This window comes from Cetorhinus maximus, chromosome 3 (genome assembly GCF_964194155.1).
Source record: "Cetorhinus maximus chromosome 3, sCetMax3.hap1.1, whole genome shotgun sequence".
NCBI classification, from domain to species: domain Eukaryota; kingdom Metazoa; phylum Chordata; class Chondrichthyes; order Lamniformes; family Cetorhinidae; genus Cetorhinus; species Cetorhinus maximus.
This window is the reverse complement of record NC_135881.1, coordinates 2,423,741-2,446,240: the sequence shown is the minus strand read 5'-3', so window position 1 is coordinate 2,446,240 and position 22,500 is coordinate 2,423,741. Positions and strand designations below refer to the sequence as shown.

General features: G+C 49.8%; 1 protein-coding gene across 1 annotated transcript in view; it reads right to left on the bottom strand.

Annotated features, from left to right (window-relative positions):
* Positions 1–22,500, bottom strand: part of LOC144674598 (tonsoku-like protein) — a 94,795-nt gene that overhangs the window by 22,028 nt on the left and 50,267 nt on the right. The window contains exons 9-14 of the mRNA XM_078535875.1: positions 18,184–18,256; positions 12,710–12,873; positions 11,359–11,518; positions 7,076–8,259; positions 4,027–4,148; positions 3,742–3,898 (exon numbers count right to left, since the gene is read on the bottom strand). Of these exons, the coding sequence (XP_078392001.1) occupies positions 3,742–3,898; positions 4,027–4,148; positions 7,076–8,259; positions 11,359–11,518; positions 12,710–12,873; positions 18,184–18,256 (1,860 nt within the window). The remainder of the gene's footprint in view (positions 1–3,741; positions 3,899–4,026; positions 4,149–7,075; positions 8,260–11,358; positions 11,519–12,709; positions 12,874–18,183; positions 18,257–22,500) is intronic.

Here is a 22,500-nt window from a genome sequence, read left to right as displayed (position 1 = left end):
GAGCTCCAATTAACCACCCCCCCTCCCCCTTCCACCCCAGTATTCACAGCATTTTGGGGGGAGAGTTCCAGATTTCCACTCCCCTGTATGTGAGGAAGTGCTTCCTGACATCACCCCCCCTGAACGGACTGGCTCGAATTTTGAAGGTTCTGCCTCCCTTGTTCTGGACTCTCCCCCTTCATATTCCAGCTCCTGTAAAAATTTAACACATTCAGAACTGTACCCTCACTGGCACCAAGTCCTGTCTGCCTATCAAACTCTCTGCTCAGCTAACCCACAACGGCTCCCCACTCCAGCCAACCTGACACATCCTAATTTTGTTTGTGTTTAGCTGAAATTTACTGTCTAAATTCAGGGCTCTGCTGAAGGGCAGCTGAAGTTAGCTAATTTAAGGAAAGCGGCTTAAACCAGTTTTTTTTGAGACTGGGGTCAGCTCACTCCTTAGTTTGAGAAGGACCTAAAAGCAGATATTTCAGTGTGACTTAGCATGGAGTGCGACTTTGAACAGAGTACTGGAGCTGGATGATGGAGGGAGTTGGCTTCTGCCTTTTCTAACCTTCTCATCTTGTAGGAATTGTTTCTCGCTCTAGTACAAGGGTAGAAGCTAGCCGTTTGGTGAGTATCTGGTAAGCGGTTAAGGTCTATTCTATTCCTGAGGTTTAAAGTAGTATACAAACTGGGGTTAAGGTCAATAAAATATATAAAAAAAGGAAAATAATTTAATTGAATAAAATTATTTAAGTAGTTAATAAAGACACATTAAGGATGGCAGGACAGGCGATGTGTCAAGGCTGCAGCTCCTGAATGCCATTGTGACCCAGGGCAAACACGTCTGCAGTAAGTGTTTGCAGCTTGAGAAGCTTCGGCTCAGAGTCATCGAGCTGGAGGCTGAGCTGCAGACACTGCCACACATGATGGAGGGGGAAAGTTACCCAGACACTTTGTACCAGGAGGCAGTCATGCCTCCTAGGGCAGGGTCCTCTGATTTGGTCAGTGGTCAGGGTCAGGTGAGTGTGACTACGAGTGAGGCAGGTAAGGGGACCCAGAGGGCAGGAGTGCAGGAGCCTCTGCAATGCTCCAAACGGGTTTGAGGTTCTTTCGTCTTGTTTGGATGAGAGTGGGGGCAGCAGGATGGATGAGCTGACTGACCATGGCACGTGGTACAGGAAACCAACCAAGTGGGGGGAACAAAAAGGAATGTAGTGGTTTGAGGATATAGTACAGTGAGGGGGGACTGCTCTCTGCAGCAAAGAGCGAGAGTCCGGATGGCTGTGTTGCCTGCCCGGTGTCAGGGTTCAGGACGTCTGCTCAGGGCTGGAGAGGAACTTGCAGTGGGAGGGGGAGGATCCAGTTGTCATGGTCCGTGCAGGTACCAATGACCTAGGTGGAACTAGGAAAGATGTTCTGTATGGTCAGTATGAGGAACTAGACACCAAATTAAGAAGCAGAACCTCCAAAGGTAATAATCTCTGGATTATTAGCTGAGCCACATGCAAATTAGCACAAGGCAAATAAGATTAGAGAGACAAGTGTGTGGCTCAAAGACTGGGTGTGGGAGCAGTGGGTTCTGGTTTGTGGGGCACTGGCACCAGTATTGGGGAAGTGAGATCTGTACCGTTGGGAGAGTCTACACCTGAACTGTGCTGGGATCAGCACATTGCCAGGAGTCAAAGAAGAATACATGACATTTAGGAAGGACAGGGAGCTAGTAAAAGGTGGAGGGCTGGTTCTGTTATTTAATGATGGCATTAGCACAGTAGAGAGGGGTGACCTAAGTTCAGGACACCAGGATGTAGAAGCGGTTTGGGTAGAGATGAGAAATGATAAAGGCAAGAAGCCACTTGTGGGAGCGGTGTACAGGCCCCCTAACAGTAACCACACAATAGGATGTGGTATAAAGGAAGAAATAATGGGAGTTTGTCAGAAAGGTAATGGTGATAATCATGGGGATTTTAATCCACATCCTAAACTGGATAAATCAGATGGGAAAAGGTAGCTTAGATGAAGAGTTCGTAGAACGTTTTGGGGATAGTTTCTTAGAACATCATGGAACCAATCAGAGAGCAGTCTATACTAGACCTGGTATTGCGCAACAAGGTGGGATTAATTAATGACCTCTAGTGAAGGCAGCCTGAGGTAGCAGCGACCATAATATGATTGAATTTTACATTCCATTTAAGGGAGAGAAGAGTGGGTCCAAGACTAGCATTTTAAACTTAAATAAGTGCAATTATGAGGGCATGAAAGTGGAGCTAGCTAAAGTGAACTTCCAAATACGGTTTGGGATAGGTCAATAGAGATGCGGTGAAAGGTATTTAAGGGATACTTCAGAATACTCAGAATAGATACATTCCAAAGAGAAAGAAAAATTCCAAGTGAAAAACCCACCATCTGTGGTTAACTAAAAAAGTTAAAGGTAGTATCATACTTAAAGAAAAAGCATTTCATTGCACAAGGATGGGTGGCAGAGCAGATGACCGGACAGAATATAAAGAACAAAGAAAGACTAAAATATTAATAAGGAGGGAACCAGTACTAAAGAAAACTAGTTTGAAATATAAAAACAGATAATAAGAGTTTTTAAAGATATTTAAATAAGAAAAGTTAACAAAGTGAGTGTTGGTCCTATAGAAAGTGTGTCTGGGGAATTGATAATGGAAAGTAGGGAGATGGCGGATGAATTAAACAGGTATTTTGCTTCCGTCTTCATTATAGAGAACACAAGGAACACTCCGGAAATAGCTGTAAATCAGGAAATGGAAGGAAGGGAGGAACTCGGGAAAATTATAATCACCAGTGAAGTGGCATTGAGCAAATACCACTGGGGCTGCGGCTGACAAATCCCCAGCTCCGGATGGACTTTACCCTAAGGTTTTGAAAGAAGTGGCTAGTGAGATTGTTGATACACTGGTTTTAACTTTCCAAAATTCTCTAGATTTTGGGAAGGTTCCATTAGATTGGAAAATAGCAAATATAACTCCTTTATTCAAAAAGGGAGGGAGACAGAAAGCAGGAAACTATAGGCCAGTTAGCGTAACATCTGTCACAGGGAAAATGTTAGGAGCTATTATTAAAGGTGTTATAGCAGGGCACTTAGAATAATTCAGGGCAATCAGGCAGAGTCAACATGGTTTTGTGAAAGGGAAATCATGTTTAACCAATTTATTGGGGTTCTTTGAAGGAGTCACATGTGCTGTGAATAAAGGGGAACCGGTGGATGTGCTGTACTTAGATTTCCAGAAAGCATTTGATAAAGTGCCACATCAAAGATTATTGCCGAAAATAAAAGCTCATGGTATAGGGGGTAACATATTGGCGTGGATAGAAGGTTGGCTGGCTAACAGGAAGCAGAGAGTGGGCATAAATGGGTCTTTTTCTTTGGCAGGATGTAACGAGTGGTGTACCACAGGGATCAGTGCTGGGACCTCGCCATTTTACAATTTATATAAATGAGTTGGATGGTCTGGTTGCTAAATTTGCTGCTAATACAAAGATAGAGAGAAAAGTAAATTGTGAAGAGGGCATAAGGAGTCTCCAAAGAGACAATATAGATAAGTTATTGCTGGAAAAAAAGACTTTTTTGTTGAAGCTTTTTGTCTTGCACTTAACAGGACAATTCGCAAAAAAATACCAATGTCAGAGGAAACAACATATTTATACAGCGTTTCCCACAGTTTGAATCAGTCCATTGACAATTTGTGTGGATGAAAGGAGGAAGATGGGGCAATGGCGAGCACTCACCTCCTCGTTGTCGTGGAGAAGGTAGACGATTGGGTCATGTGGAGAGAGTAATGCTCCGTTGCTGGTCAGAGAGAGCCGGGGTCTCAGGCCGCACTCTCGGCTATATCTCGCCTCTGCCTCCTTAGCCAGCCACGAGATGGTGTACGCGTCTGTGTCACTGAAATCCAAATACAGAGCTCTTAGACCGTCAGCTCTTTCCCGCTAACTCTCTCGCTTCCACACTAAGGTCGGGGCCCCCGGACCAGCTAAAATCCCCCCAGCAGTGAGCGAGACCCACCATCCTACCTGTGAGGAACAGGAATGAGGAAGAGCTTGCCCTTAACGCAGTCCTTAACTCGGACCTTCACTCGAAACCGGGCTGGTGGAATCAGGGGGGACGATGACCGCAGTGTGTATTGTAGGTCGGGCTGTGAACAGAAGGAAAAGGAGTCAGAGGGTCGCTTATGGCACAGGAGGGCCACTTGCCCTATCGAGCGCACGTTAGCTCTCCATGTAGCAATCCAGTCATTCTCACCCCCCACCCCCACTCCAACCCCGGCACTCTGCAGGTCTATTCCCTTCCAGTGCTCATCCAGTTTCCTTTTGAAATCATTGATCGTCTCGGTCATGAAGCTATTCATGTATATCATATTTTGGAAAACACTTTTCTTTTAAAATAGAGGTTTAGTCTGTGGGCGTGTCCTAATTGGGTTAATGCCCAGCTAGTCTGGGTGCTTTGATGTGCACTAGTTTTGATATATAAGAGAGATGGTGTGTATTTGCATTTTTTTGAATAGAGTATTCAAGAAGTAGGGTGAAAACTGACGCCCACCTATAGATACCAAGCAATATGTTTATATTACTAATAAAATTGGTACTATGAAAGGGGTTTTATTGTTAGAGAGGTTTAGTTCAGAGGTTGTTGATACAATGAGAATTAACATTCAATGGGGCTGGTCGGTATAACTTCAGTAGTTTTCGGGTGTGTAGAGCAGAGACAATGTGAGATCAAAGCAGCTGTAAGCCTCCAACTGGCTCCACAGGAACCAAAGTGAAAAGAACCTCATTTTGAATTTGTAAGGTGAAAATGCTTTGCCTGGTGTCTGGTTAAGTCTATGGGTTGCTGTTGCCTTAATGGAGATTAGTTTGGGAATTTGTTAAAAGTTATGACAGTAATAATTTGTAGCCATGTGTGTATATATATGTTTTAACCTGTGTAAATTAATAAAATGTTTCATTTAGTTTAATGTAAAACTTTGAGAACTGGTGGTCTGATTCCTGAATTTAGAGTCGCATCTCAAACATAACACTTAAAATTATAGGTTGTTTAAAGTTTCCCTCTGGGATTTTTAAAAATAACTGCAGTGGTCATAACAGTCTCCGCATCGACCACTCTCGCGGCAGCAAGTTCCCAGGTCACCGCCTCTCGCTGTGGAAAACTGTCCCTCCTCACATTCCCCCTGTATCTCTAGTCCAAATTCAGATCTAAATCGGTGTCCCCTAGTCTCTGTACCATCAGCAATTTTCCCTTGTCTCCCTTATTTAAACCTGTCAGCATCCTGTACCCCTCGATCAAATCTCCCCCTCAATCCCCTTCACTCCAAGCTTCTCCAGCCTAACCCTGTAGCTAAGATCCCTGGAGCCAGTCTGGTCTATTCCCTCCGCACCCTCTCAAGGACTCTCACATCCTCCCTAAACTGGACACATGACTCGAGCTGTGGCCTAACCAGAGCTTTACTTCCCTGCTTTTGTACTCAATGCCTCTATTTATGAGGCCCAAGATCCCGTACACTTTGCTAATTACTCTCTCCCTGTCCCATGCCACCTCCAAAGGTTTATACGGTGCCATTAAGACTATATTGCCTCTCCTTATCCTTCTTTAAAAAAAATGTTCATTCATGGGATGTGGGCATTGGTAGCTAGGCCAGCATTTATTGCCCATCCCTCGTGCCCATTTATTGCCCAACCACATTACTGTGGGCCTGGAGTCACATATAGGGCAACAATCGGCGATGGTTTCATGGTCATCATCAGACTTTTAATTCCAGATTTTTATTATTGAATTATGAATTTCACCATCTGCTGTGGTGGGATTTGAACCCAGGTCTCCGAAGGATACCAGTCCAGCGACAATACCACTGCACCACTGCCTCCCCTCGCTGGAACGCATCACCTCACACTTATCTCCATTCAATTCCATCAACATTCCAAACATCCGAAGGATGGAAGGGATTGCTGCCTGCTTGGATCTGAGGTTAGGCTCAGTGGGTGCCTGGGTCACGCAGGTTTGCGCTGGGCTGTACAGATCAGGGAGATCCCGGGGGGGGGGTTGATCTCTGAGCTGCGCCCGCTGGGCGTTTTTCGATAGCCGCCTTCAGGGTCACAGGGTCTATGGGGTGTGGGGGGTGGGGGCGGAATCAGGGCTGACAGCTCCCAGGGCCCTGGTGGCTCAGTCCACAGCAAACAATGGAGGCACGTTGGCACAGTGCTTACATTACTGGACTAACAGTCCGGAGGGATGAGTACAAATCCCGCTGGGGAGGTTTAAACACAGTTAATTAAATAAATCTGGAAAAATGGGAAATAATCAGGAATGAAAATCTTATCTCAGGTGATGGTGACCATGAAATACAACAACATGCATTCATATAGCGCCTTTAACATAATGAACCCTCCTGAGGCACGGACATTATGAAGCACAATATGACGCTGAGCCACAGAAGGAGATATTGGGTCAGATGACCAAAGCCTTGGTCAAAGAGGTGAGGTTTTACCTACAGAATCAGAGAATTGTTCCAGCGCACTGGAGGCCATTCGGTCCATCCCGTCCGCACCAGCTCTCCGAATTGGGCAATGCACCTGGTGCCATTCCCCCACCTTCTCCCCGTAACCCTGCCTATTCCCTCTGTTCCGGTAAAAGCCTAATTCCCTCTGGAATGCCACGGTTGACCCTGCCTCCAGCGAGGGAAGGAGTGTCTTAAAGGAGGGAAAGTGAGGTCGAGAGGCAGAAAGGTTTAGGGAGGAAATTCCAGTGTGAGGGCCCAGGCAGCTGAACGGTGCAGCGATTGTCATTGGGAATGGTGAAGAGGCCAGAATTAGAGGAGCGCAGATATCTCGGGGTGGTTGTGGGGCTGGAGGAGATTACTGAGATAGGGAGGGGCGGGGTCAAGGAGGGATTTCAAAACAAGGGTGAGAATTTTAAATTAAAGAACCAAACGTTTCTCTCCAACGCCAAAGCTGATGAGAGCTAATGTGGAGCTGGTGGGTTATTAACTCGGGAGGTTGTAAGGTGCGATGTTTCCTGGAATACCAGTCAGGGAAATGTTCCCCCAGGTCCACGGGGCTGTGCGTTTACCTGCGATGTGGGAAGACTCGTCGTTCTGAGGCAGGCTGGCATCGTGCTCATGGTTTTCTCAGGAGGTTGAGACCAGGACGGACCCGCGTCAGATTGCGTCGGTAGGTCGGCTGCCCTGTCATCGAGGCGCTTGGCTCTGGTCCCCCCGGGGGTCAGGCTGCTGCCCTGTGTCTCTCCCACCACCGGAACAGGCACAGATTGTACCGGTTGACTCAAAGCTTCTATATTTAAGCTGCGGTCAACTTCCAGCCAATCATCCTCCAAGCTCTCATCATCCAGCCAATCACTCTCCTGAAAGGGCGGCTGTGTGACACTGGGCAGTGGGTCAGTCACAGGCCATTTGGTCTGATTATGGAATGAAAGTGTTGTCCTCAATGAGGATTGGATAGATTTGGGTGAAGATGTTTTTGTGCTCGCTGGGGATTGGTCAGATTTGGATGAAGATTTTTTCGTACTCGCTGAGGATTGGCCGCCTTTGGGTGAAGGTTTGTTCAAACTCGCTGAGGATTGGCTAGATTTGGGTGAAGGTTTTATCATACTCGCTGAGGATTGGCTGCCTTTACTCGCTGAGGATTGGCTGCCTTTGGGTGAAGGTTTTTTCATACTCGCTGAGGATTGGCTGCCTTTACTCGCTGAGGATTGGCTGCCTTTACTCGCTGAGGATTGGCTGCCTTTGGGTGAAGGTTTTTTCATACTCGCTGAGGATTGGCCGCCTTTGGGCGAAGTTGTCTTGGCAGCAGGGTCTGTTGGCTTCTCTCTCTGCTTAACAGAGGTAGAGGGATGGTTGGACGTCCTGTGTTCACTTGATGCTTTAGAGCTCGTTTGGTCAGTGGATGAACTCGGACCGTCCCGAATACAACGCTTCTTAAAGTGATTGGGGGAGGGCACGAAGTCATCGTCCTCCTCTGATGACCATCTGTTGGCCGGAGTTGACGAAAGCAGCCTGGGTAACGCTGGCTTGGGGGGATCAGCAGTTTTGATCTTCCTCGGCCGTGAGGAACTCCAACTGTGACGTGCTTCTGCTCTGGAGGGACCCTGGGATAATCCTGCCCCATCGCCATGGCTTCCGCTCGGCTGGTGACAGGAAGTCAAAGTGCTGTCGGGTGAGTCCAGGGTTCGAGATGGCGGAGAGCATTCACTGTCGTACAAGTCGCACAGAAAGCGCTCGGCGAACGGTTTCGGTCCTGGTCATGGAGCACAAAAGACAAATTCAGATCGAGAATAACATCATCACATAAAAGAAATAGGCCTGAGGCTGAACAGGAAGTGAGGGATCAAACAGGAAGTGACCTGTTTAAATGGGACATCAACATCGTGTAGAATAATAAAAGGGTTTGAAGATTGGCACCAGCTGCACCTTTAGATTGAAAGTCTGATAAAAAAATGCTTTTTCAAATCAGTGCCCTAGGTCACACTGTAATATAATTGATGGCTAAAGATTTAAATTATTATGAACTTAACACACTTAATTCTAAATCAGGTGGTTATGGATTAAAGTCTCACGTCAGAGACTTGAGCATAAAATCCAGGATGATGCTCCCAGTGCAGGACTGAGGGAGTGCCGCACTGTCGGAGGGTCAGTACTGAGGGAGTGCTGCACTGTCAGAGGGTCAGTACTGAGGGAGTGCTGCACTGTCAGAGGGTCAGTACTGAGGGAGTGCCGCACTGTCGGAGGGTCAGTACTGAGGGAGTGCTGCACTGTCAGAGGGTCAATACTGAGGGAGTGCTGCACTGTCAGAGGGTCAGTACTGAGGGAGTGCCGCACTGTCAGAGGGTCAGTACTGAGGGAGTGCTGCACTGTCAGAGGGTCAGTACTGAGGGAGTGCTGCACTGTCAGAGGGTCAGTACTGAGGGAGTGCCGCACTGTCAGAGGGTCAGTACTGAGGGAGCGCTGCACTGTCAGAGGGTCAGTACTGAGGGAGTGCTGCACTGTCAGAGGGTCAGTACTGAGGGAGCGCTGCACTGTCAGAGGGTCAGTACTGAGGGAGAGCTGCACTGTCGGAGGGTCAGTACTGAGGGAGTGCTGCACTGTCAGAGGGTCAATACTGAGGGAGTGCCGCACTGTCAGAGGGTCAGTACTGAGGGAGTGCCGCACTGTCAGAGGGTCAGTACTGAGGGAGTGCCGCACTGTCAGAGGGTCAGTACTGAGGGAGTGCCGCACTGTCAGAGGGTCAGTACTGAGGGAGTGCCGCACTGTCAGAGGGTCAGTACTGAGGGAGTGCTGCACTGTCAGAGGGTCAGTACTGAGGGAGTGCTGCACTGTCAGAGGGTCAGTACTGAGGGAGTGCTGCACTGTCAGAGGGTCAGTACTGAGGGAGTGCTGCACTGTCAGAGGGTCAGTACTGAGGGAGTGCTGCACTGTCAGAGGGTCAGTACTGAGGGAGTGCTGTGTTAAATTGATTCCCAAGCTAGCTGGTGATGTTTAAAACTAGACATCAATACTTTTCTTGATAATAGTCCTTCTAACAGAATGTAGCAATACATTTATCCGCTACCCACTCATCCAGTGTCCCAGGCGTCTCCCTTTAATAGTGCTCTTAGTGCTTATACTAAACAACGCCCTTTGTATCTTAGCAGCATAATTAACACACCATACCAGATCCCCGCTTTAAATAAAACCTTTCAAACACAATCACATAATTACAAAACTAATGAAAGAAAAAGATGACTTTCCCTATTTCATATAAACCCATCTCAATGTAAGACTTAAATCAAAGTGGAAAGTGCTGGAAAAACTCAGCAGGTCTGGCAGCATCTGTGGATGGAGAAACAGAGCTCATGTTACGGGTCCACATGACTCTTTTTCAGAACGTAATACACGACTTCCCCCTTCCGGGACCTCCAGCAATTCCTCCAGGCAAGCATCCCTTTTTGTAAAGAAAGCAGTCTGATAATTCGGGCTTGCCTCCACCCATTTTATCAGAAGAGATCGCTATTCTCTCTAACATTTTATTTACGTCGCAAAGTCACTCCTTAACCTTTTCTCAATCACACACATTGAATTATCCCACCGAGAATGCCCCTTGTCTTGATTTCCCTCTGAACTTTTGATAAGTCAAGTCCACTTCTATCACTTCTACCACAACCAGTGTTTCCGCAGCTAGAGTAATTTTAACAACCCTTTTTATTTTTTTTTGGCTTCCCAGGCCAAAGGACAACACTTTCCATTTTTACCCACCGAGAATATGATAAACTCAGCTCGAGTACCCATCCAGAAGATCGTCGTGACAGGAGTCACTAAAAAGGACTAATTTCATATCTCCCAGGTCACCCAGGGCTGGAAACCTGACGACATATTTCTCTGGATTTAATTTATGTAATGATTCATTTTCCTTCAAAAACTCCTCGATTGTAATGTGTTTATCTGCGTACTAAGCTCCAATAGGTTAGAACTGGCATCATGTCTTGTCGGAGTACAAACCCAGCTGCCCTTCCACTATACCCACATTCCATAATAAACACCCAGACAAATTACATCACCCCAGTAATGGTGAGCATCAAACTACCGATTGGTGGCAAAAACCGAGCTGGTTCAACTAATGTCCTTTAGGGAAGGAAATTTTCCATCCTTACCTGGTCTGGCCTACATGTGACTTCACCCCCACAGCAACGTGGTTGACTCTTACCTGCCTTCTGAAGTGGTCAAGCAAGCCACCTCCTCCTCCAGGTACCACACCCTAAGAGGGCTTTAATGACCATGGACTTCCATTGGATTGGTCCATGATGATCCTTGGCAAAGTATTGTAGTGGTTTGCCATTGCCTTCTGCAGTGTGGCTGACCAGGAAACTCTCTGGCTCTTACCACCTGCCATCAGGTGTATTGGGAGGATTTACAGGTTGATAGCCAACCTGTTTGGCCACATTCTGAACACACCTTCCACAGCCATCAACTCCTGAAATGGGACTCGAACCCAGAGCTTCTGGTCCAGAGGTAGGGATGCTGCCCATTACGCCACAAGACTTCCTAAACAAGGCATGTTGTTGTATTCTATAAGGCAGCTCACTAACAACTTCTCAAGGGGCAATTAGGGATGGGCAATGAATGTTGGTGTTCCTTCCCAGTGATGCCTACATCGCATGAATGAATAAAGAAAAATCAATTCAAGATGATCTGGTCGGTATTACCTTGCTGTTTGTGGGATCGCGCTGCTGACTGTGCGGTCCCTGCTTTAGAGCAGTGACCACATTTCAGAAACACTTCCCCTGCTGTAAAGTGCTCTGAGGTGGAGAAGTGCGTGGTGTAAATCAGGTTCTTCGTTCCGTCTGTCCTTCAGTTTACTAACCTGTGTCCCTTTGAGCTGTTGTGTGGACGTGGGGCTCCTGGTGAGATGAGGCTGTCTCCAGTGTGATCATTATGTCCGTATATTTCTGTGTAACCTCTGGACTGGGTTCCAGTTTAATTTCTCTGCTCCACTGGCTTAAACAATCAGCAGGTGTTCGACCCTGTGTGGAAAGGAATTCAAAATTGGAACTGCGCTACCGAAAATCAAATCATTTCTATCAATTGTGCGTGTGAGGTGGTGGAATCCAGGATTCCTGACCACCCATCAAACACACCCAGGACAGGTACAGCACGGGGTTAGATACAGAGTAAATCTTCCTCTACACTGTCCCCATCAAACACTCCCAGGACAGATACAGCACAGGGTTAGATACAGAGTAAAGCTCCCTCTACACTGTCCCCATCAAACACTCCCAGGACAGGTACAGCACGGGGTTAGATACAGAGTAAAGCTCCCTCTACACCGTCCCCATCAAACACTCCCAGGACAGGTACAGCACGGGGTTAAATACAGGGTAAAGCTCCCTCTACACTGTCCCCATCAAACACACCCAGGACAGGTACAGCACGGGGTTAGATACAGAGTAAAGCTCCCTCTACACTGTCCCCATCAAACACTCCCAGGACAGGTACAGCACGGGGTTAGATACAGAGTAAAGCTCCCTCTACACTGTTCCCATAAAACACTCCCAGGACAGGTACAGCACGGGGTTAGATACAGAGTAAAGCTCCCTCTACACTGTCCCCATCAAACACTCCCAGGACAGGTACAGCACGGGGTTAGATACAGAGTAAACCTCCCTCTACACTGTCCCCATCAAACACACCCAGGACAGGTACAGCACGGGGTTAGATACAGAGTAAAGCTCCCACTACACTGTCCCCATTAAACACTCCCAGGACAGGTACAGCACGGGGTTAGATACAGAGTAAAGCTCCCACTACACTGTCCCCATCAAACACTCCCAGGACAGGTACAGCACGGGGTTAGATACAGAGTAAAGCTCCCTCTACACTGTCCCCATCAAACACTCCCAGGACAGGTACAGCACGGGGTTAGATACAGAGTAAAGCTCCCTCTACACTGTCCCCATCAAACACTCCCAGGACAGGTACAGCACGGAGTTAGATACAGAGTAAAGCTCCCTCTACACTGTCCCCATCAAAAACTCCCAGGACAGGTACAGCACAGGGTTAGATACAGAGTAAAGCTCCCTCTACACTGTCCCCATCAAACACTCGCAGGACAGGTACAGCACGGGGTTAGATACAGAGTAAAGCTCCCTCTACACTGTCCCCATCAAACACTCCCAGGACAGGTACAGCACGGGGTTAGATACTGAGTCCCTCACCTCACTATCTTGGATTGTCAGATACGCTCCTTTATCAATCAGCAGCTCTGCAACCTCCAGTTGTCCGTTAGTTAAAGCATCATGGAGCGGGGTGATTCCCTCACACATTGTATCATCTGAACTGTTGACAGGGGCTCCGGAATCGAGGAGCAGGCGGACAATGTCTGTAAACACAAGCAGCATTCATAATTCCCAGACCTTCCCTGGTTCACATCGTATTATTCTGGACATACAAACATTTGAACAATGGCACATTGGCAGCTTCTACCTGGTCCATTCAGCCTGTCCCACACCAGAGTGATGGTGGTCAGTGTGAGAAGTCGTGGGCCCTGTGTCTTCTCCTGTTTCCAGGCCCCTTATCTCCACCGCCCATCTCCCACCCCCTTCACCCTCCCCCGTCGCATCCTTGGGGTGCCCGGAATTGGGAACCGTGGTCGGAGCGGTGCCCGAATCGTTTCATCTAGCTTTCGAAAAGCCCCTTGGGTTGGTGCATTCTGTTGCTGTCTGTGCAAACCCATCGGAAGCTCTGGTTTTAGTTCGATACATCCTACAACCACAACTTTGCCGGAAAACACACGGCTTAATCACTCACCTTGTGTAAGCACTCCGCTTCTAGGACGTGCCTGTTGTGAAGTTGTTTTGTGCCTCACTAAGAGGTCGGGAGGCTTGTGTGAGCACAGACTGTTTATGGTTTACACAGGATATGCATAACTCCAGGGTGTAACCCTAACTAGGTATTACCTTCATACCAACTTCTCTCAGACTCCCTCTACACACCGTCGACTCTCATGTGACTCTCTACTTCATAATGTGGGCGGAACTGTTGTCCAGTCCGCCATTAACCCTCGCTATGCTGAACGCCCTTATACTACACCTCCCCCCAATTCTTTACCAACATATATACAATACAATCTTTCTTTACGTGCTACCCCTTCTCCCCCCCCACCCCCCCCACCCCCACCACCACCCCCCAAGTCTATAACTCCAAATGGTCTAGAGGCTTGGCTGTTCTTCCACTCTGTGTTCTGGTCAGGTTTGGAGGAGTTGGATGGGTGGTGGGCTCATTTGCTTTGGGTGCACTTTGTTGGTTCAGAGTTGAAATGTTAGAATTCTGTGTTTCTGGCATTTGGTTTTCCCCATGGATTCACTTCTTGGGCTCCTTCCAGTTGAATTTCTCTTTATCGACAACCCGTTGGCGTCGTTCGGACGGTTTGTCCTGTTCCTACCGAAGGGAATGTGCACTCTGTTCACTCGCGGAGTGGACTGAGGCTTTTCTTTCTCCGGGGAGTCCTCCATGATCTTCCTGGGAGATGAAGATGGATCTCCTTCATGTTTGAACATGCCTCATCCATGAGCGCAACCTATAGTTTGGCCTCCATTGTCATGGTGTGTTCATTCCTGTGCCCTTGTGGCTCGCTGACCTGTGCTTTGATGAGTTTGGTAGTCGCTGCTCTCCTGCTCCAGCATCGATTTCATCGCCGTGTGTTCCAGGTAAACACGACAGTTTCATCGCCGTGGTTTTCGCTGGTTCTGTGACATCAACTGTTGAACTCCAAGGTGGGGGCTCATGGTTCTCCTGCGCACCATCTGCTCAGAGTATGTCGGTGCTCATCTGGAGGTTTCGGTGAGTCAATCAGAGAGGATCCTGCGCCATCGTCTACGAAAGAGTTGGACTAACCGTCTCTGCAAAGCGTAAAGGCAATTCAGAGCTGAAGTTCCAGTCGAGGGTATCTGTCCTGGTGAACCTCGCAGGATCCTGTCAGTCCATGTAGTTGATGACAGAGGTTGTTTTGATTAATACTGCCATGTTGAGGAGGTTAAGGGCAACACCGCTCAGTAGAGAAAGGGATTGGCTGCGGATGGTGTACAAAATCTCATATTTGCTTGTTGCCACACTGGAGTGATTCTGGGATCAAGCCGATGACCGGGAATGGATTCCTCCAGGACCTTGGAGTGATGTGTCTGTCGCCCGTAGCCAGAGGTCTTTCAGCCACGGGTCCTGGTCCGAGAGGAACATCACACTGGCTCCCGTGTCCAACTTCAAATTGGGGAGGTGACCCTTTACAGAGACGCGAGCATTCCAAAAGCAAAATCCGGGATCCTTCATCTCACCCGAGAAGCACAGTTGGATTTCTGATTGGTGTGGTACATCAATCTCGTGGGGCGTTTTGGAATCCTCCACACATCGAGGTCTAGGCCTTAAACAGCTTTCCAAAGGACTGAACCCGGCATCGACCTAGGCGTCGGAAACGACAACGGCAATCTCTGCCCTGTCGACCCTGCAAAGTCCTCCTAACATCTGGGGGCTAGTGCCACAATTGGGAGAGCTGTCTCACAGACTTGTTAACCAACAGCCTGACATTGTCATCCTCACGGAATCATACCTTACAGATAATGCCACAGACACCACCATCACCATCCCTGGGGATGTCCTGTCCCACCGGCAGGACAGACCCAGCAGAGGTGGCAGCACAGTGGTATACAGTCGGGAAGGAGTTACCCTGGGAGTCCTCAACATCGATTCCGGACCCCATGAGGTCTCATGGCATCAGGTCAAACATGAGCAAGGAAACCTCCTGCTGATTACCACGTAACACCCTCCCTCAGCTGATGAATCAGTGCTCCTCCATGTTGAACACCACTTTGAGGAAGCCCTGAGTGTGGCAAGGGTGCAGAATGTACTCTGGGTGGGGACTTCAATGTCCATCACTGAGAGTGGCTCAGTAGCACCACTACAGTCTGAGCTGGCCGAGTCCTAAAGGACATAGCTGCTAGACTGGGTCTGCAGCAGGTGGTGAGAGAACCAAGAAGAGGGAAAAAGACAACAGTATCGGTAGGAGTGACCACCACACAGTCATTGTGGAGACGAAGTCCCACCTTCACAATGAGGATACCCTCCATCGTGTTGTGTGGCACTACCACCGTGCTAAACGGGAGAGATTTCAAACAGATCTAGCAACTCAAGACTGGGCATCCATGAGGCGCTGTGGGCCACCAGCAGCAGCAGAATTGTACTCAAACACAATCTGTAACCTCATGGCCCGGCATATCCCCCACTCTATCATTACCATCAAGCCAGGGGATCAACCTGATTCAATGAAGAGTGCAGGATAAGCACCAGGCATACCTAAAAATGAGGTGTCAACCTGGTGAAGCTATAATACAGGACTACTTGCGTGCCAAAAAGCATAAGCAGCAAGTGATAGACAGAGCTAAGCAATCCCACAACTAACGGATCAGATCTAAGCTCTGCAGTCCTGCCACATCCAGTCGTGAATGGTGGTGGACAATTAAACAACTCACTGGGGAAGGAGGCTCCACAAGTATCCCCATCCTCAATGATGGAGGAGCCCAGCACATCAGTGCAAAAGATAAGGCTGAAGCATTTGCTACAAACTACAGCCATTTCTTGATGTCACGTGGGGTGAATCGAATTGGCTGAAGACTGGCATCTGTGAGGCTGGGGGCCTCCGGAGGAGGTCGAGATGGATCATCCACTCAGCACTTCTGGCTGAAGATTGTTTTTTTAAATTCGTTCATGGATGTGGTTGACTCTTAAATGCCCTCTGAACAAGGGCATTAAGGATGGGCAATAAATACTGGCCTAGCCAGCGATGCCCACATCTCCCCAAGTCCCCAGCATCACTGATGCCAGTCTTCGGCCAATTCGATTGACTCCACGTGATATCAAGAAATGGCTGAAGGTACTGGATACTGCAAAGGCTATGGACCCTGACAATATTCCAGCAATAGTACTGAAGGCTTGTGCTCCAGAACTTGCCGCGCCCCTAGCCAAGCTGTTCCTGTACAGATACAACACTGGCATCTACCCGGCTATGTGAAAAATTGCCCAGGTATGTCCTGTACACAAAAAGCAGGACAAATCCAACCCGGCCAATTACCGCCCCATCAGTCTACTCTGGATCATCAGTAAAGTAATGGAAGAGGTCATCAACAGTGCTATCAAGCAGCACTTACTTAGTCGAGGGCCACTCAGCTCCTGACCTCATTACAGCCTTGGTTCAAACATGGACAAAAGAGCTGAACTCCCGAGGTGAGGTGAGAGTGACTGCGCTTGACATCAAGGCAGCATTTGACCGAGTGTGGCATCAAGGAGCCCTAGCAAAACTGGAGTCAATGGGAGTCAGGGGGAAAACTCTCCGCTGGGTGGAGTCATACCTAGCATAAAGGAAGATGGTTGTGGTTGTCGGAGGTCAATCATCTCAGCTCCAGGACATCACTGCAGGAGTTCCTCAGGGTAGTGTCCTCGGCCCAACCATCTTCAGCTGCTTCATCAATGACCTTCCTTCCATCATAAGGTCAGAAGTGGGGATGTTCACTGATGATTGCACAATGTTCGGCACCATTCATGACTCCACAGATACTAAAGCAGTCCATGTCCAAATGCAGCAAGACCTGGACAATATCCAGGTTTGGGCTGACAAGTGGCAAGTAACATTCACACCACACAAGTGTCAGGCAATGACCATCTCCAATAAGATCTCTAACCATCACCGCTTGATGTTCAATGGCATTACCATCAATGAATTCACCCACGTTCAAGATCCTGGGGGGTTACCATTGACCAGAAACTGAACTGGACTAGCCATATAAATACTGTGGCTACAAGAGCAGGTCAGAGGCTGGGAATCCTGTGATGAGTAACTCACCTCCTGACTTCCCGAAGCCTGTCCACCATCTACAAGGCACAAGTCAGGAGTGTGATGGAATACTCTCCACTTGCCTGGATGAGTGCAGCTCCCACAACACTCAAGAAGCTGGACACCACCCAGGACAAAGCAGCCCCACTTGATTGGCACCAAATCGACAAACATTCACGCCCTCCACCACCGACGCACAGTAGCAGCAGTGTGTACCTTCCATGAGATGCACTGCAGGAATTCACCAAGGCTCCTTAGGCAGCAACTTCCAAACCCACGACCATTACCACCTAGAAGGACAAGGGCAGCAGACACATGGGAACACCACCACCTGGAAGTTCCCCTCCACCTTCCTGACTTGGAAATATATCGCCGTTCCTTCACTGTCGCTGGGTCAAAATCCTGGAACTCCCTCCCTAACAGCACTGTGGGTGTACCTACACCACATGGACTGCAGCGGTTCAAGAAGGCAGCTCACCACCACCTTCTCAAGGGCAACTAGGGATGGGCAATAAATGCTGACCTAGCCAGCGAAGCCCACATCCCGTGAAAGAATTGAAAAAAAAATAGCCTCCATCTCTCTCTCCTGCTCAGTCGAGACTTTTTGGTGCAGATTAACTCCATGAGGTTAACACCAGGAGGAGCAGGGTGAAGATAGGACAATTTCACATCTATTCGAACACTGGACTAGGGTCTAAAACCTCTCCATAGCGCCGGGACCCACTCAGGACATGGTGGTAATCCACGGATCGGCGCTCTCCTGGGTTGTCCCACTCACACTGCTTCCCGCCGCAGTGTTTGAAGGTGTCTTACCAACGTGGCCATGATTGCAGGCTTCATGAAGAGGAGTCCAACCAGCATTATCCCTGACAGACAGCGGGTGGCCCTGGAGAGAAAGATTCAGATACAGGTCAGTCTTTATCACAAGGACTCTCCCCTCCCCACGGCGGCCCATCTCCCCATCCAGGAGGACGAGGACAGTGAGGGAGCAGCAGGAGCTGGGAACTGGGCAGTTTCAACAACATCGCTGAAGCGAATATTCTAATTTGAAAAGACCAGGAGGATTTGTTTCTGTCCACACGAGAGGCAGATGGGTTTAACCTGTCACCAGACAAAAATGTCATCAAACAGTGCGGCACTACCTCAGTACTGACCCTCCAACAGTGCAGTGCTCCCTCGGTACTGACCCTCCGACAGTGCAGCGCTCCCTCAGTACTGACCCTCCAACAGTGCAGTGCCCCCTCGGTACTGACCCTCCGACAGTGCAGCGCTCCCTCAGTACTGACTCTCTGACAGTGCGGCGCTCCCTCAGTGCTGACCCTCTGACAGTGCAGCACTCCCTCAGTACTGACCCTCCAACAGTGCAGTGCTCCCTCAGTACTGACCCTCCGACAGTGCAGCACTCCCTCAGTACTGACTCTCTGACAGTGCGGCGCTCCCTCAGTACTGACCCTCTGACAGTGCGGCGCTCCCTCGGTACTGACCCTCCGACAGTGCAGTGCTCCCTCGGTACTGACCCTCCGACAGTGCAGCGCTCCCTCAGTACTGACCCTCCGACAGTGCAGCACTCCCTCAGTACTGACCCTCCAACAGTGCGGCGCTCCCTCAGTACTGACCCTCCGACAGTGCAGCACTCCCTCAGTACTGACCCTCCGACAGTGCGGCGCTCCCTCAGTACTGACCCTCCGACAGTGCAGCACTCCCTCAGTACTGACCCTCTGACAGTGCAGCACTCCCTCAGTACTGACCCTCTGACAGTGCAGCACTCCCTCAGTACTGACCCTCCGACAGTGCAGCGCTCCCTCAGTACTGACCCTCCGACAGTGCAGCGCTCCCTCAGTACTGACCCTCCGACAGTGCAGCGCTCCCTCAGTACTGACCCTCTGACAGTGCAGCACCCCCTCAGTACTGACCCTCTGACAGTGCAGCACTCTCTCAGTACTGACCCTGCGACAGTGCAGCACTCCCTCAATACTGACCCTCTGACAGTGCGGCACTCCCTCAGTACTGACCCTCTGACAGTGAAGCACTCCCTCAGTACTGACCCTCTGACAGTGAAGCACTCCCTCAGTACTGACCCTCTGACAGTGCAGCACTCCCTCAGTACTGACCCTCTGACAGTGCAGCACTCCCTCAGTACTGACCCTCTGACAGTGCAGCACTCCCTCAGTACTGACCCTCTGACAGTGCAGCACTCCCTCAGTACTGACCCTCTGACAGTGCAGCACTCCCTCAGTACTGACCCTCTGACAGTGCAGTACTCCGTCAGTACTGACCCTCTAACAGTGCAGCACTCCCTCAGTACTGACCCTCTGACACTGCAGCACTCCCTCAGTACCGACCCTCCGACAGTGCAGCACTCCCTCAGTACTGACCCTCTGACAGTGCAGCACTCCCTCAGTACTGACCCTCTGACAGTGCAGCACTCCCTCAGTACTGACCCTCTGACAGTGCAGCACTCCCTCCGTACTGACCCTCTGACAGTGCAGCACTCCCTCAGTACTGACCCTCTGACAGTGCAGCACTCCCTCAGTACTGACCCTCTGACAGTGCAGCACTCCCTCAGTACTCACCCTCTGACAGTGCAGCACTCCCTCAGTACTCACCCTCTGACAGTGCAGCACTCGCTCAGTACTGACCCTCTGACAGTGCAGCACTCCCTCAGTACTGACCCTCTGACAGTGCGGCACTCCCTCAGTACTGACCCTCCGACAGTGCAGCACTCGCTCAGTACTGACCCTCTGACAGTGCAGCACTCCCTCAGTACTGACCCTCTGACAGTGCAGCACTCCCTCAATACTGACCCTCCGACAGTGCAGCACTCCCTCAGTACTGACCCTCTGACAGTGCAGCACTCCCTCAGTACTGACCCTCTGACAGTGCAGCACTCCCTCAATACTGACCCTCCGACAGTGCAGCACTCGCTCAGTACTGACCCTCTGACAGTGCAGCACTCCCTCAGTACTGTCCTGTTGAAGTGCGAGCTTGGATTTTGACCTCAGATGGCTGGAATGGGCCTTGAGTCCACAACGATCAGATTGAGGTGAGATTGAGGTGGATTGAGGTGAGGTTGAGGTGAGGTTGAGGTGAGATTGAGGTGAGATTGAGGTGAGGTTGAGGTGAGGTTGAGGTGAGGTTGAGGTGAGATTGGGTTGAGGTTGGGGTGAGGTTGAGGTGAGGTTGAGGTGAGGTTGAGGTGAGATTGGGTTGAGGTTGGGGTGAGGTTGGGGTGAGGTTGAGGTGAGGTTGAGGTGAGGTTGAGGTGAGATTGAGGTGAGATTGGGGTGAGATTGGGGTGAGGTTGAGGTGAGGTTGAGGTGAGGTTGAGGTGAGGTTGAGGTTGAGGTGAGGTTGAGGTGAGGTTGAGGTGAGATTGAGGTGAGATTGAGGTGAAATTGAGGTGAGATTGGGGTGAGATTGGGGTGAGATTGGGGTGAGATTGGGTGAGATTGAGGTGAGGTTGAGGTGAGGTTGAGGTGAGGTTGAGGTGAGATTGAGGTGAGATTGAGGTGAGATTGAGGTGAGGTTGAGGTGAGGTTGAGGTGAGATTGAGGTGAGATTGGGGTGAGATTGGGGTGAGATTGGGGTGAGGTTGAGGTGAGGTTGAGGTGAGGTTGAGGTGAGGTGAGGTTGAGGTTGAGGTGAGATTGAGGTGAGGTTGAGGTGAGGTTGAGGTGAGGTTGAGGTGAGGTTGAGGTGAGATTGAGGTGAGATTGAGGTGAGATTGAGGTGAGGTTGAGGTGAGGTGAGGTTGAGGTGAGATTGAGGTGAGATTGAGGTGAGGTGAGGTTGAGGTGAGGTTGAGGTGAGGTTGAGGTGAGATTGAGGTGAGATTGAGGTGAGGTGAGATTGAGGTGAGGTGAGGTTGAGGTGAGGTTGAGGTGAGGTTGGGGTGAGATTGAGGTGAGGTGAGATTGAGGTGAGGTGAGGTTGAGGTGAGGTTGAGGTGAGGTTGAGGTGAGGTGAGGTTGAGGTGAGGTTGAGGTGAGGTTGAGGTGAGGTTGAGGTGGTGAGGTTGAGGTGAGGTGAGGTGAGGTGAGGTTGAGGTGAGGTTGAGGTGAGGTTGAGGTGAGGTTGAGGTGAGGTTGAGGTGACATTGAGGTGAGGTGAGGTTGAGGTGAGGTGAGGTGAGGTTGAGGTGAGGTTGAGGTGAGGTTGAGGTGAGATTGAGGTGAGGTTGGGGTGAGATTGAGGTGAGGTGAGGTTGAGGTGAGGTTGAGGTGAGATTGAGGTGAGGTGAGGTTGAGGTGAGGTGAGGTTGAGGTGAGGTTGAGGTGAGGTTGAGGTGAGATTGAGGTGAGGTGAGGTGAGGTTGAGGTGAGGTTGAGGTGAGGTTGAGGTGAGGTGAGGTTGAGGTGAGGTGAGGTGAGGTTGAGGTGAGGTTGAGGTGAGATTGAGGTGAGGTGAGGTTGAGGTTGAGGTGAGATTGAGGTGAGGTTGAGGTGAGATTGAGGTGAGATTGAGGTGAGGTGAGGTTGAGGTGAGGTTGAGGTGAGGTTGAGGTGAGGTTGAGGTGAGATTGAGGTGAGATTGAGGTGAGATTGAGGTGAGGTGAGATTGAGGTGAGGTGAGGTTGAGGTTGAGGTGAGGTTGAGGTGAGGTTGAGGTGAGGTTGAGGTGAGGTTGAGGTGATATTGAGGTGAGGTGAGGTGAGGTTGAGGTGAGGTTGAGGTGAGGTTGAGGTGAGGTTGAGGTGAGATTGAGGTGAGGTGAGGTTGAGATTGAGGTGAGATTGAGGTGAGGTGAGGTGAGGTTGAGGTGAGGTTGAGGTGAGATTGAGGTTGAGGTGAGGTGAGGTGAGGTTGAGGTGAGGTTGAGGTGAGGTTGAGGTGAGGTTGAGGTGAGATTGAGGTGAGGTTGAGGTGAGGTGAGGTGAGGTTGAGGTGAGGTTGAGGTGAGGTTGAGGTGAGGTTGAGGTGAGGTGAGGTTGAGGTGAGGTTGAGGTGAGGTTGAGGGTGAGGTGAGGTTGAGGTGAGATTGAGGTGAGGTTGAGGTGAGATTGAGGTGAGATTGAGGTGAGGTTGAGGTGAGGTTGAGGTGTGGTTGAGGTTGAGGTGAGGGAGGTGAGGTGAGGTGAGGTGAGGTGAGGTGAGTGAGGTGGGGAGTGAGGGTGAGGGTGAGGTGAGGTTG